We start from the raw sequence: 14,766 nt of genomic DNA on the forward strand, positions 1-14,766 counted from the left end.
TGATTTTTCAATATTTATCGGAATTAAATATTTTTAGGTCAAAATGTTCATAAAATTAATTTAGGATAGTCTACACAATTTTTTTTAAAGTTAATCTAAAAAAAAAAATTAGCCTAAATTCATTCTTCAATAATCTGGGGCTAAAATTTTAGGCTAGAAGGTTAGAGCAGAAAAACTATTTATAGGTTAAAACCTAAATTTTCTGAGCAAAAAATTTTAAGTTTTACTCTAATGGTTGGAAATAGTTTTAGGGAGACAAAGATTCCCTTTTAAGTCTGTAAGGCTCACTTTACACTGGAGACCCAAGTTTTCCTATACATGGGTTTATATGGTGGTTTGTTCTCAAGAAGAAAAAGGCGGCGGAGAAAACACAAAACAGTTCGTGGACGAGGTTCACAGGTTCAAAAAGTCCCAGCATGACTCGTTCTTGCCCGTCATCGAAGACGGCAGTATAGACTGTATAGTCTTCATGGGGCCACCACCGAGAACCCTTCCTTCCATTTGATCAGGCCGCTCGTCTCTGTCTCGCAGCCGAGTTCTTGTTCTCCGCCCTCTGATACCCCACGTGGTTGAGCTCCTTCTCAAGTGGGCCGCCAGTGCCTCCGATAATAAGGGATTGACTCCCAAAGTGTGGATGCCTGGAAGTTTCTGCAACAGCTGCCCGAGTGGCCTCTATCTCTAGTTCCTCGACCTCTAACTCTACCTCTCCTCTACGAATGATGATGATGATGATCATAATAATTTAGTGGCTACTGATGTTGTTACCTTAGAGGATGCCAAAGAGGCTTTGTAATGCAAACATGTTGCTTCTGACAAAGCGAGGGAAGAGCACTATAATCTCATCAGTGCCCTTCACTAGTCCATGAGACTAAGTTATGCTGATGCGCCCATTTATTGGTTGGCAAAGATGCTAGAAGGAGGCCAAGAGCCTCTCTATCTTGCCCGCCAGACTCATAAGGTTCGCCATTGAAGATGTTGGGTTGGCTGACCCATCAGCACTGAACCAGGCCGTTGCTTGTCATCAGGCTTGCCATTTTCTGGGAATGCCAGAGTGCAATGTCATTCTTGCACAGTGTATGGCTTACTTGGCATTGGCTCCTAAACCTTTCGCTGTCTATAAAGCAATAGGGAGTACACAAGTGGTGAGGGACTCTGTCGGCCAGAATGAGGGAGTGCCTCTTCATCTGAGGAATGCGCCTACCAAGCTAATGAAGGAACTTGGGTATGAACGACAATCCCTCTGCCAGTGTCACGCAGGCATATCTACCACCCTCACTTGAAGGCTACAATTTCCTCGATTGGCCAATCAGTAGTAATAGCACCTAAACCAAATCCGATGGATGAGAGGCCTTTGGTTCAGGCGTCCAGGAGTTTCAAAGATGGTAGTATGATCTAGACTAGGCTGCTGTTTAGTGGTTAGCACTCATCACTGATCTGTTTTTATGGACGATGAAATCCTTATGTGCAACCTGGCATTGCATGTGATATTTGTTCATGCATATATATCTTTACAGCCACTACCACCTGACAAGTGACAATAGTTTTCAAGATGCTTGTTACCATGACAAACAATACAATTGGGACTAAGTTTTATGTTATGCATTGAATTCGATAGGCTTTGGGTTACTCCTCCAACTGGATTCAAGTTCTAGAAGCCTGCAAGTTTCATTTCTTGTTTCCTCTTGAATTTAGAAAACCCACGGTTTTCCCTATGGAAACACTACGCGCTAGCTGAAAATTTCGGAAAATAAGTAGGGAATATTACATAGTGAACAAGATGATGCTAATGATGATATATTTGATCTTTAAAGATATCGACAGGGAAGTATTCACTATACTACCATCTCAAATGTATAACAACCAAGCGAACAAGTTGATGATGATGATATATTTCATCTTTAAAGCATGGAAGTATTCATTATACAGTCTATACTACAATCTCAAATGTATTACAAGCAGCACAGAAAACGTACAGTGCAGTTATATTAAATCTGATCTCAATGCGAAACTTGGGTTTCAATTTGCAGCCACGATCCAGATGCTCAGTGTGAACTTCTGCTAGCCTGCCCCGCAATATTTCCAAATTAACCTGGAATTTTTAACTCGTAATATAAATGAAATCTTTTTTCAGTCGCAATAGGAATATTACTAAATAACCATATGACGGTCATGATTATTAATCAAATTGACAAACTACATATACTAATGTCATTTGGAATTTCATTTTCAAGGATACCTTTTTCACAATATATATAACAAGAAAAAAAATAAATAAATAAATAAAACAAAACAAAACAAAACAAAACAAAAAGAAGATAAAATTACAGAAGTAGCGCATTCATGCATAACTTAATAAATGATGTCTTTTAGAATCTTTTGATAGCTAGTATCTTATATTAATGGAGAGCTCGGTGACCAGCACTGAGACAAGTTTAAAACTCCTTTTGCCTTTTTTACTGGGTGAGAAAAATAACAACAAAATGCATTTCAATCGCACTGTCACCCATATCCACTATCTATCCAACACGATTTATTTCTTGCCCCTTCCAAGACCACAAAATAGACTATTTGGGAATTTGGGAGTTGAGATTTTTATTTCTTTACGTCCAAAAATTACGGAGAACTTGGTCAAATTTTGGATTATGATATCTGCATTATAACGCATAAGCATAGATAGAAACATAAGGAGTTAACAATACCTCATTGCCTTTGTTGAGCTGAACCTTGCATAGAGTGCAGTATATTCGATTGTAATTCTCTTGTAGTACTCCGTGCTTACAGACGGGGCACCAAACTTCCTCCTTGTGCATCTAGCATTACGGCCAAAACAATATAATCAGTACCAAAGAAGAACTGATAGTGAGGAATGATTTAGCCTTTTCTCACATGGATATAAAATATATGGCATTCTATTATTAATTTTACTACACTTTGATAGATAGGGAAGTAATTTGACTGGAAAAATAATTAGAAGCTGAGACCACAGCTGTAATAAGATGGTGGAAAAGTAAGTTATAATACTAACAAATACAGAGGAATGATTTAGCCATAGTATCAGACTTGCTGCTGCTGTAACAGAATGTTAGCTAGTATCTATGTTTTAAAAGGCTCGCCTTAGGGCGCACCTAGGCGCCTTCTAAGGCTGGGGGTGAGGGTTGCTACCTCTGTTTTGAGGGAGTGGGTGGAAGGCGTCGCCGGAGACTCCTAGGCGGCGGAAGGCGTTGCTGGAGCCACCTAGGCGCGCCTCAGGGCTTTTTTTTTTTTTTTTTTTTTAAACTCCCAAACCCAAATTTTGGGTAGGGTTTTAACTACCTCATACCTCTTCCTTGCACTATCGTCTCTCTGCCTTTTTTTTCTGATTTTTATTTTTTTATATAATGGATGTGTGTGCTATATGCGTGCATTGTTATATGTGTGCTCATTGTGCTTTTCATCCTCTATTATATATATATATATATATATATATATTATAATTTATGTATGTATATATATTTATAATATATGTGTGCTCAGGGTGATTATTGATTAATAATCTTCTTCTTTTTTAAATATAATATGTGTATGCTCAATGTGTATATATTAAAAAATTTAGGTCCCGTAAGGCTTCACCTCACACCTAGGCCGGGCTATCCCTCGGACGCCTCGCCCACGGCTCACGTTTTTAATACATTGGCTAGTATGCAGGTTTTGTTCACACAGCAAGAAAATAAGCAACAGGAACAGAGAAAACAGCAAAGATCTCATATCAGTTAATCATGTCATAAGGCTTTAATTGGGTCCTACTCGATGGTCAGATCATTCATTTCAACCTTCATTTCCTGACATAGTTGGTCAACCAAGCCTTCATTTATGGCACAACTCTATGTCAGTCAACCAAGCATTCATTTATGGCACAACTTCTCTCTTTCCTCTTCTTTTTTCTTTTCCTGAAATAAAATTCTGAGAATGTTCCTTAATAAAAAATCATCTTAGGATCCATAAGCGCAAGACAGCCTGATTAAGAGCCCCAGGTTCTCTAACTCCTGATTTGAATGACCCACATCCACTGGTCATATATATTCCCGCTTGGGGCTTAACCTAGCCTTCATGAGCTGAAAGGCCTCCAATTATAAGAGATACTAAGCCGACATATAGGTATCGTTTGGTATGCAGACGGGATGGGACGGAACGGAATGGGACGGGACGGGACGGAACGGAATGGGACGGGACGGGACGGAACGGAACGGAGCGGGAGCAAAGATGCCCTCGGATGGAAACAAGGAGGAAGAAGAAGGAGACGGAGAGGTTATAATTTTGTGTTCCACGGATGTGAAACGAGTCGTTCCAGGGGGGTGAGGTGGAACGAAAATTCACCCAAAACTCGTCCCGTGGAACAGCTCGTTCCACCCGTTTTAGGCGCACCAAACGTGGGACGGAACGCCTTGTCCCACTCTGTTCCGTCCCGTCCCACGTACCAAACGGTACCATATAGAACTTCCCCTCAACTTAAGTAGGCCATGTGAGACTCAACACATGGACTTTGTACTCTTCTCACGGTATCTCCTCAACCATCTTGGTTACATCTGCCTCATGTAATCTTCCGTTTTTCAGTCAAGAGATCTTGGCTTCACAATTTACCCTTTGGATCACACCTCTTTGTGCAGGGCAAGCAAGGATGGAGCCAAAAATTTCCTTAAGTGGGGGGCAACTTATGTTAGAATGACCATATTCTTCTATCAAATGTCACATGATCTAGAAGCTGAAGGTCAGATCAAGTTTTAACTCAGGTGTAGTCAAGAAATCTAGTATAGCTTGTTGTTTAGACACATCACACGACTAGATGTGCTCTCAAGAAATATGATACTTCTAATATCACTCCAATAAAAGTTAGAAAATAATATTATCTTCCATAGTTTGCTAAAACCATCTCTGGGGGAAATAAAATTATATAAGTAGCCCTTTATAGGCAGGGTCATTGTTCATTACAACAGATAATTGGGTTTAAATGAAACAATGACAACATTAAACGTATTTTGGAGTTAATCATCAGCTAAAGTGATACTCTCTCAGATGCCAACTATAAAGTTTCTTGAGTACAGGTTTTCATTAAAATATCAAATGTCATTATAAAGATTTAATCGATAATATCACTAATCATAAATTCAATGGTTATTAATTATTATGCATATAATCAAATGTGCAAACTGGATACAAATTCGTATAAATTGTTGCATGGAATACTCATAACTTATGCTGTTATACCTGCTTGTCGTTCAGTTGCATATGCTCATAAACTGCCTGGGACAAATACTCATCCTCTTCATCTTCCCATGTTTCAACACAGATTTCTGTTTCTGCAAAGGGCTAGAGAAAATTATAACCTTTGATAGTCAAAAGACTTTCTGCTACAACAATTGAACTTATAACAAACTTAATTTCATCGAGAAAAAAGCACCGACTTTTTCACCTTCTTTTCTAGTTGGATGAATAGTCAGGTCTTCATAAAAGATCCTTTGCATTTCTAACAATATCTCTTCACAATCACCTTGGTATACATTTGTAAGGCCATCGTATTCCCATAACATATCATTGGCCTCAGGGACAGATGTTGAACTTCTTACATTTTCATCCAATGACGATTCCTTAATTTTTTCCAATTCAGCAGAAACTATGTCCTGGAATGCAGATTTGATCAAATCCTGCAAACACAAGTTACAACCATCCAATTGGAAAGTGCAAACCAAATTTTCATAGAGAAAATAATAGGAAAGAAAGAAAGAAAAAATTAGGGACAGAGTGAAGACCGTGGAGTACATTTGGAATGTGATTGAGAATTTGTGGAGTGGGCAGCATTCTCATCTTCCAAAGCAACCGCATTCTGTCTTCTCGAACCCTTTTGTAACAGTTCTCTCTCAGCTACAAAACAAATTACAGATACCAATACACTTAGCTAAGCTTACATACAACACAAACTAACAAATATTTTCAAATTATGCATAACAATTTGTACAATCAAAATCAATTGGATCATAAAATTGAATCCAAGCAAGGATTAAAATTACGAAATAATAAATGAATCATAAACTTGAATTGTTCGTGGTTTGTGTGATAGAGACCTTATGTTTCCAGCTGTTACGGTTATTGAAACGAGGATGGGGTTTGAGAGGATGCCGCCCTTCTGCTGCGGCTGCGGCTGCTCCCTCCATTTCCTTTTGTCTCACCGCTTCCGCAGCCGCAGCTGCTCCCTCCAATTCCTTTTGTCTCACCGCTTTATCTCCTCTCCACGTTTCCTTCTGAGCGCTCTCTCTCTCTCTCTCTCTCTCTCTCTCTCTCTCTCTCTCTCTCTTATGTTCTCTTCCCCTTTCTACTCCTCTTTCCGTACATTTTTTTTATCTTCTTTATCTTTTAATAAAATAAAATAAAAATTATCTTTTTTATCTTTTAATTAAAAAATCAATACAAGATGCTAACGTAATTCTAGTGAAGATAGTTTATGAGAGAAAAGAATTCTCCTCCTTTGTTTTGGGTTAAATTCTCCTCCCTCTTTTTGGGTATATAACTAGAAGAAGGAATTTTGATAAAAACAAACTAGAAAGAATGAATTATTATAAGTATAAAGATTTAAAATATCTGACAACTTAATAAAGCAAAACAAGAAAATGAGTTTTTTAATAATTCATGTATTTTAAGTTGGTTTTTCTTGAGGGTAAACTGCTGATTTAGTCCTTAAACTATCATCATAATGAAACTTAGGTCCCTGAATTATTTTTCAGTAAAATAAGTCCCTAAATTCATTAAAAATTTCTAATTTCATTCATACTATTATATAGGGATGGTGCGGTATGGGATCCCATACCGAAACCCTTGTCCCAATTCTCAAACCGAAATTTTCAAGAATCCCAATTTCAATACTGATGTCAAACCCAATTTTCGAGAATCCCGAAATAGTTTCGGGATTTCGGGACAAATCGGGAATCCCGAAATGGTTTTGGGCTTTTGGACAAAAATTTGACATATTATGCTTTTAGGCTAAAATTCAACATTTTATATTGAAAATTTGACATATAAACAGGCCCAATCTGCTAATTTGTTTCTACTAATCTGTGCACAAATCTGCCAATTCAAAAGCATCTGTGCACACTGCACAATTTGCCTATTCAAAAGCAATCTGCCAATTTGCCTAATTTATGCACAAATCTGCCTATTCAAAACCGCTCTCCTCAAGCCTTAATTCAAGCAGGTAATGGAGTGGCAAGTATATATAAAGAATTATACTATATCTATATGTGACTCGTCTAGAAATAGCCTGCAAAAAGTATAAAAGAAAACATGAACTGACCTAACCTATCTACATGTGGCTCGTCTAGAAATAGCTTGCTTAAACTTTGATCTGTTCCCGCTTAAAAATGCATTCAACCAATCGTCTCAACTAAATTCAAAAGGGGCGATAAACTATGCATTTTACCCTTCAAGTTATTGATGGTAAGCTTAAATGAGAATATATACAATAGAAAGTAAAAGAAACGCTACAAAGCAGACGGAGATAGAATTTGTTCAACTATGCATTTTATCTTTCAAGTTTGAAGAATCTTGTCGAGCATGCTCACCACACAAACAAGAAATTGTGATGGGCTAAGTTGACACAGCAAATCGACAGTACATGTACATTACATCTCGGATTTAATCCATATAGGATGTTTATGCAGTCATTCATAACAGTAAATATGGAGAAGCTGGACAAGGCTAGAAAGGAGATGAATCCTACTCGGTTGAGGTAAACATAATTACCTTGTCCTTGATGTCCTTGTGGCATTGGTTTGTGTTGATTATTGGCTCAAACAAGTAGTCTAAAACCAACAAATGTTGTTGGCTACTTTTGTGGTCAAAATTGATGGTTGGTATGCTACATGTGGGAAATAAAATGGATGCTCTTATGCCTAATTTGTGGTCAAAGAATGGATGCAATTATGCCTAATTCTTTTGACTTGATGAGAGGTCTTTGGCCTATAAAAGGAGGTGTAGGCATAACTCAAACAACATCAAGGAAACAAGGAAGAAAGAAAAATAGCAAGAAGCCATTTGGCATAGAGAAGAATTTTCTCAAATTGTCTTGCTTTGTATTTTTGGTTTTCTCTTCCTATTGTAAGTGTGAGAGTTTGGGTTATTCGGGTCTTTGGGAAATTGAGTGATAAACACTATTGTATGTTCTCATTGATTATAGTGGAATACTCCGTCGTCTCCAAACTGGATGTAGGCATTGCCGAACCAGTATAAATCTTGGTGTTCTTGTTGGTATTGTTCCATTTATCTTTTGTCAGTTATTGTGGTTTATTTTTCACTCACACTTGGTTGACGCTTCCGCACAACAAGTGGTATCAGAGCCTAGTGTTTCGACTAGGCGTTCTCGTGGGAGTGAAAAATTTGCTGGCGCTACAGTCCCGTGAATAGTGCTGAGTAGATGGCTGGAGATAAAGATGAATCTGTGAAGGGGAAGGAGTCGGCATCGTCTTCGTCGGCATCTACATCCAATAGACATCAAATTGCTACTACAAGGTTAGAGGTTGATAAATTCAATGGCTCTAATAATTTTGGTATGTGGCAATGTGAAGTTATGGATGTGTTGTATCAACAAGAGTTGGATATGGTTCTGGAAGATAAACCAGAAGATATTGATGACAAGCAGTGGACACGAATTAATCTTCATGCTTGTGCTGCTATTCGATCGTTCCTTGATAAGGAGTTGAAATACCCGTATATGAAGGAAACTTCTGCTAAGGAGTTATGGACAAAATTGGAAGAGAAGTATATGACCAAGAGCGCAGAAAATCGGCTCTTCTTGAAGAAGCGACTCTTCCGATTTCAGTATCGTCCAGGTATTTCTATGCATGAACACCTCAATGATTATAATAAAATACTTGCTGATTTAGCAAACCTTGATGTGAAAATTCCTGACGAGGATAAGGCACTATGTTTGTTAAATTCATTGCCTGATGATTATGATCATTTGACAACTACTCTGTTGTATGGAAAATCCGAGGTGAAACTTGATGAGGTGTCTGCGGCATTGGTGAATCATGAGTGTCGTAAGAAGGAACTGAAGACTCACAATTCACAAACCGAGGCATTTTTTGCAAGGGGTCGAACAGAGGAAAGAAAATCTGGGAAGCGGGGAAAATCTCGTTCAAAGTCACGAGGGAAGTTTCCTGCTAAAGATGAATGTGCCTTTTGCCGCCAAAAGGGTCATTGGAAGAGAGACTGCCCCAAATTGAAGAACAAAGAGAAGGAGAAAGCGGGTTCTGAAGCAAATATTGCAAATTCTGGAGATGATGATTTCGAGTTTGCTTTGGCTAGTTCATCTGCTGATGGTCACTCCAAGGAGTGGATTTTGGATTCAGGTTGCACCTATCATATATGTCCCATTCGAGAATGGTTTTCTAGCTTCGAGGAGCTGGATGGTGGAGTTGTTTTGATGGGTAATGATAATGCCTGCAAAACACAAGGGATAGGCAAAATCTGTTTGAAGATGCATGATGGAACAATCAGAGAATTAAGTGATGTTCGGTATGTACCGGATATGAAGAAAAATCTTATCTCACTGGGTGCATTGGAATCCAAGGGTCTCAAGATCACCATGAAGGGTGGAGTTCTTAAAGCTGTTTACGGGGCACTGTTGGTGATGAAAGGTACAAGACGAAATAACTTGTATTTCTTGAAGGGGAGTACAGTTATTGGTGAAGCAGCTGTCACCGAAGCTGCTGACGCAGATAGCACAGACACCACGAGGTTATGGCATATGCGTCTTGGGCATGCTGGTGAAAAAGCGTTGCAAGGATTGGTAAAGCAAGGCTTATTGAAAGGTGCAAAGGCATGCAAATTGGAATTCTGTGAGCATTGTGTGTTGGGTAAGCAAACTAGAGTAAAATTTGGCACTGCTATTCACCACACTAAAGGCATTCTTGATTATGTTCACACTGATGTTTGGGGACCTTCCAAGAATGCATCTTGGGGAGGTAGCCATTATTTTGTCTCCTTTGTTGATGACTTCTCTAGAAGAATATGGGTGTACACCATGAAGCGTAAAGATGAAGTCTTGAAGATATTCCTGAAGTGGAAAAAGATGATTGAAACGCAAAGCGGTCGAAAGATCAAGACTCTCAGATCAGACAATGGGGGTGAATATAAGTCTGATCCTTTCTTGAAAGTTTGTCAAGATGAGGGTATTGTGAGGCACTTCACGGTTAGGGAGACACCGCAACAGAATGGGGTGGCGGAGCGCATGAACCGTACTTTGCTTGAGAAAGTTCGGTGTATGTTGTCTAATGCTGGATTAGGCAAGGCGTTTTGGGCTGAGGCAATTACTTATGCAAGCCATCTCATTAATCGATTGCCAGCTGCTGCGAATGAGGGCAAAACGCCCATGGAGGTATGGTCTGGTAAACCTTGTACTGATTACAAGTTCTTACATATATTTGGTTGTCCTGCTTACTATCATGTCAGAGAAAGCAAGTTGGATCCAAGAGCAAAGAAAGCTCTATTTATGGGCTTTAGCACTGGCGTGAAGGGATACCGACTCTGGTGTCCAGATGAGAAGAAATTTGTTGTAAGCAGAGATGTGACCTTTGATGAGGCTGCTATGGTTAATCAGAACAAGCATGAAGGTGAAACTGAAACAACCGAGACCATGAGTAGCTCAAAGCAGGTGGAGTTACTGAAGACTCCAGTTGTTCCAGTAAGGTCTGATGTTACAGACACTAGTCCTACAGTTAATCATGATGATGAGGACGAGGGTGATGAAGAGGAGGCACCTACCCAAGAGCCTCCACAGCAACAAGACTATATTGCAACCAGAAGATCGAGAAGGGAAATTCGAAAGCCTGCTCGATTTACTGATATTGTGGCATATGCACTTCCCGTTATTGAAGATGATATTCCATCCACCTACAAAGAAGCTGTCATGAGTTCAGAGTACGAGTTGTGGAAGAAATCTATGGATGAGGAGATGAAATCTCTTCATAAAAATAAGACTTGGAAGCTGGTTCAGTTACCAAAGGGGAAGAAAGAAATTGGTTGTAAATGGGTGTATGCCAAAAAGATGGAATCTTTGGGAAAAGACAATGTAAGATTCAAAGCCAGATTGGTAGCTAAAGGCTATGCTCAGAAAGAAGGCATTGACTACAATGAGGTATTTTCTCCTGTAGTAAAACATTCTTCTATTCGTATTCTGTTGGCTTTGGTTGTGCAGTTTGATCTTGAGTTGGCCCAACTTGATGTCAAGACTGCGTTCTTACATGGTGATTTGGAGGAAGAGATTTATATGTCTCAGCCAGAAGGTTTTAAGGTTGCTGGAAAGGAAAATTGGGTTTGCAAATTGGAAAAATCATTGTATGGCTTGAAGCAGTCTCCAAGACAATGGTACAAGCGATTTGATCGATTTATGATTGGGCAAAAGTACACAAGAAGTCACTATGACCATTGTGTATACTTTCGCAAACTACAAGATGGAACCTTCATTTATCTGCTTTTATATGTTGATGATATGCTTATAGCATGTAAGAGCAAAGTGGAGATTGAAAGGTTGAAGACTCAACTGAGTAATGAATTTGAGATGAAGGACTTGGGAGAAGCTCGGAAGATACTAGGTATGGAAATTGAAAGAGATAGACCGAAGGGCAAGATTAGTTTGTGTCAGAAGCAGTATTTGAAGAAGGTACTACAACGGTTCAGGATGAATGAAAATTCAAAACCGGTTAGTACACCTCTTGCCCCTCATTTCAAACTTAGTGCTTCTATGTCTCCTAAAACTGTTGAAGAAAATCAGTACATGGCTCAAATTCCTTATGCAAATGTTGTTGGTAGTTTGATGTATGCTATGGTGTGTACTAGGCCTGATATTTCACAAGCTGTTAGTATTGTTAGTAGATATATGCATAATCCGGGAAAAGGGCATTGGGAAGCTGTGAAATGGATTCTACGGTATATTCTGGGTACTGTGGATGTTGGTTTATTGTTCCAGCAAGATAAAATTACTGGTCAATGTGTTGTTGGATATGTGGATTCTGATTACGCAGGTGATTTGGACAAGCGTAGATCCACGACAGGTTTTGTATTCACTATTGCTGGAGATCCAGTAAGTTGGAGGTCGACTCTACAATCTACAATTGCTCTGTCAACTACTGAGGCTGAATACATGGCTGTAACAGAAGCTATAAAGGAAGCCATCTGGCTTCAAGGGTTGCTTGATGACTTAGGGGTTCAACAAGACCATGTGGATGTTCATTGCGACAGTCAGAGTGCTATTCATTTAGCAAAGAATCAAGTTCATCATGCACGTACGAAACACATTGACGTGAGGTTCCATTTTGTTCGTGAGATTATTGACGAAGGAGATATTCTTCTTCAGAAGATTGGGACCGCTGACAATCCTGCGGATATGTTAACAAAGCCACTTTCGTTGCTCAAGTTTAAGCACTGCTTAGACTTGATTGGTATTTGTAAAATTTGTTGATTGCCCCATGGGGGAGTGGGAGACGACTATTGGAAGTTCTACTTAGAGGGTTTGCGCCAAGGTGGAGATTGTTGATTATTGGCTCAAACAAGTAGTCTAAAACCAACAAATGTTGTTGGCTACTTTTGTGGTCAAAATTGATGGTTGGTATGCTACATGTGGGAAATAAAATGGATGCTCTTATGCCTAATTTGTGGTCAAAGAATGGATGCAATTATGCCTAATTCTTTTGACTTGATGAGAGGTCTTTGGCCTATAAAAGGAGGTGTAGGCATAACTCAAACAACATCAAGGAAACAAGGAAGAAAGAAAAATAGCAAGAAGCCATTTGGCATAGAGAAGAATTTTCTCAAATTGTCTTGCTTTGTATTTTTGGTTTTCTCTTCCTATTGTAAGTGTGAGAGTTTGGGTTATTCGGGTCTTTGGGAAATTGAGTGATAAACACTATTGTATGTTCTCATTGATTATAGTGGAATACTCCGTCGTCTCCAAACTGGATGTAGGCATTGCCGAACCAGTATAAATCTTGGTGTTCTTGTTGGTATTGTTCCATTTATCTTTTGTCAGTTATTGTGGTTTATTTTTCACTCACACTTGGTTGACGCTTCCGCACAACAGTTTGTTTGTACACCTTCTCTCTGTTAACAATAACACACCAACAAAACAACATTTGAAATATCATCAGTAATGTTGTCTACCTAATACCCGAAGTAATTCTCATAAAAAGACAAAAATTTTGATCTTGCTTAAACTTTGATCAACATTGGTAAATATGGGTCGCTAATGTGGCATTCATTTTATTAACAATGGCTTCCTACTAGAAGAGAATAACCTGCACGGCTCCACATATGCTATTAAACCAGAATCTGAGAGAGTATTAAACCAATATGCAAAAACCCAAGAACCCAAGAACCTGAACCATTAGATCAATTAAATAGATTCTAATCTATGAAACCAAACAAACCCTAAATTTGCAAACCCTAATCTAGAATTCGAAAATTAAATTTCAAAAACCCTCAAATTACAAACCCTAATCTAGAATTCATAAATTAAATTTCACAAACCCTAAATTAAATTTCAAACCCTAAATTAATTCCCATATTTATTTACCTGTGTCTAAATCTAAGAGATAGAATTGCATGAGAGAGTCAGAGACTCTTGAGAGAGAGGATCGTGAGAGAGAGAATCGTGAGAGAGAGACCTCAGACCAGTGGTGGCTGTGACTATGTATCGTGAAGGAAGGAGAGACATCGGTGGATGATCCATATGTGGTGGTGGGCCGGTGAATGGTTGGCTGGAGTTGGATTTGAGTGAGACCGAGCTAAGAGAGAGACTGAGAAATGAAATGAAAGTTAGAAATTGGAGTAGAGTTAGTTCAGTCCTCGACGGCGACAAACAAAGCTGAAACCTGAAAGCCTAACAAGGAATAGATGGACGGAATAGATTAATTTGAAACAATCCAATGGTTCAAATTAACGCTAATTATAATTAAAAATAATAATATATATATAATAATTAAAAATATATATTTTCGGTTCGGTATGGGAATACCAAAATACTGGAAAGGCAATCCCAATTCCCATACCGAAATTTTGGTATTTTTTCGGTATGGGAATACCGAAATTTTGGGAAAATCGGTTTGGGACATTTTTGGTTTGGGATCGGTATTTTTTTTGTTTGGTTTGGGAATTTTGGGAATTTTTTCCACCTATTATATTCAAAGCTATTTTATCTATTTTTCGTCAACTTAAGTCATTTGACACACTTTAGAGTGTAATACCGTTCTTTTCTCGCCTATAAGCCCTTAACATTTCATATAGGGTGTGTATCTGATGTCTAATTTAACCTCTAAAGTTAACTCCATAAACTATTTCTTTATGTAAAATTATCAATCTACCCTCCAATGTATATCACAAACAAGTAACGTAACTTAAATTGATAGAAAATTAAATATAGTAGCTTAGAATATAATATTAGGGATGTAATTAGTAGATTTTTAAAATTCGAAGACTAATGTTTTCTGGAAAAAAAAAAAAAAAAAAAAAAGTTTAGGGACCTAACTTTCACTATAGTGATAATGCAAGGACTAAATTGGCAATTCACCCCTTTCTTTATTAAGTTGTGAAATATTTTTAAATTTATATCTAAATTAATATAATCTTGTGATTAATATATATTTTTTTGTATGTTTGCATATGATTTTGTTTTTGTATTTATGGACTAGTTTTTTTATTCAAACTTGGAAATATTTTGTAGGAACTTTTAGTTTAAATCCTACTATG

At 38.2% G+C, this 14,766-nt stretch overlaps 1 protein-coding gene and 1 pseudogene across 4 annotated transcripts; one reads left to right on the forward strand and one right to left on the reverse strand.

Annotated features, from left to right (window-relative positions):
• Nucleotides 1-328: 328 nt before the first annotated feature.
• On the forward strand, nucleotides 329-1,344 carry LOC137741763 (uncharacterized; annotated as a pseudogene).
• A 522-nt stretch (nucleotides 1,345-1,866) lies between these two features.
• LOC137742757 (uncharacterized) lies at nucleotides 1,867-6,317 on the reverse strand. Of its 4 annotated transcripts, none has more exons than XM_068482705.1 (6): nucleotides 6,096-6,317; nucleotides 5,794-5,895; nucleotides 5,525-5,678; nucleotides 5,242-5,333; nucleotides 2,700-2,810; nucleotides 1,867-2,089 (listed from the first exon to the last, which is right to left on the reverse strand). In XM_068482705.1, the coding sequence occupies exons 1-6, from the start codon at nucleotides 6,183-6,185 to the stop codon at nucleotides 1,928-1,930; spliced, it is 711 nt and encodes a 236-aa protein (XP_068338806.1). In that variant the 5' UTR covers nucleotides 6,186-6,317; the 3' UTR covers nucleotides 1,867-1,927. The 4 variants fall into 4 exon arrangements, with proteins under 4 accessions (XP_068338806.1, XP_068338805.1, XP_068338804.1 ...); XM_068482704.1 differs by having other exon boundaries at nucleotides 5,242-5,327; nucleotides 5,447-5,678; XM_068482703.1 differs by having other exon boundaries at nucleotides 5,447-5,678.
• Nucleotides 6,318-14,766: the final 8,449 nt, after the last annotated feature.

The sequence above is a fragment of the Pyrus communis genome, chromosome 8, assembly GCF_963583255.1.
Source record: "Pyrus communis chromosome 8, drPyrComm1.1, whole genome shotgun sequence".
Classification (NCBI taxonomy): Eukaryota; Viridiplantae; Streptophyta; class Magnoliopsida; order Rosales; family Rosaceae; genus Pyrus; species Pyrus communis.

What these genes read in the sequence shown, in the direction of transcription:
- LOC137742757 (XM_068482702.1), bottom strand. Translation starts at nt 6,185, where the DNA reads ATGGAGGGAGCAGCCGCAGCCGCAGCAGAAGGGCGGCATCCTCTCAAA. An exon ending in TTCTCAATCACATTCCAAAT is followed by an intron (nt 5,679 to 5,793) that starts GTACTCCACGGT and finishes TTGTGTTTGCAG; the next exon opens with GATTTGATCAAATCTGCATT. An exon ending in AGCTCAACAAAGGCAATGAG is followed by an intron (nt 2,090 to 2,699) that starts GTATTGTTAACT and finishes TAAAAATTCCAG; the next exon opens with GTTAATTTGGAAATATTGCG.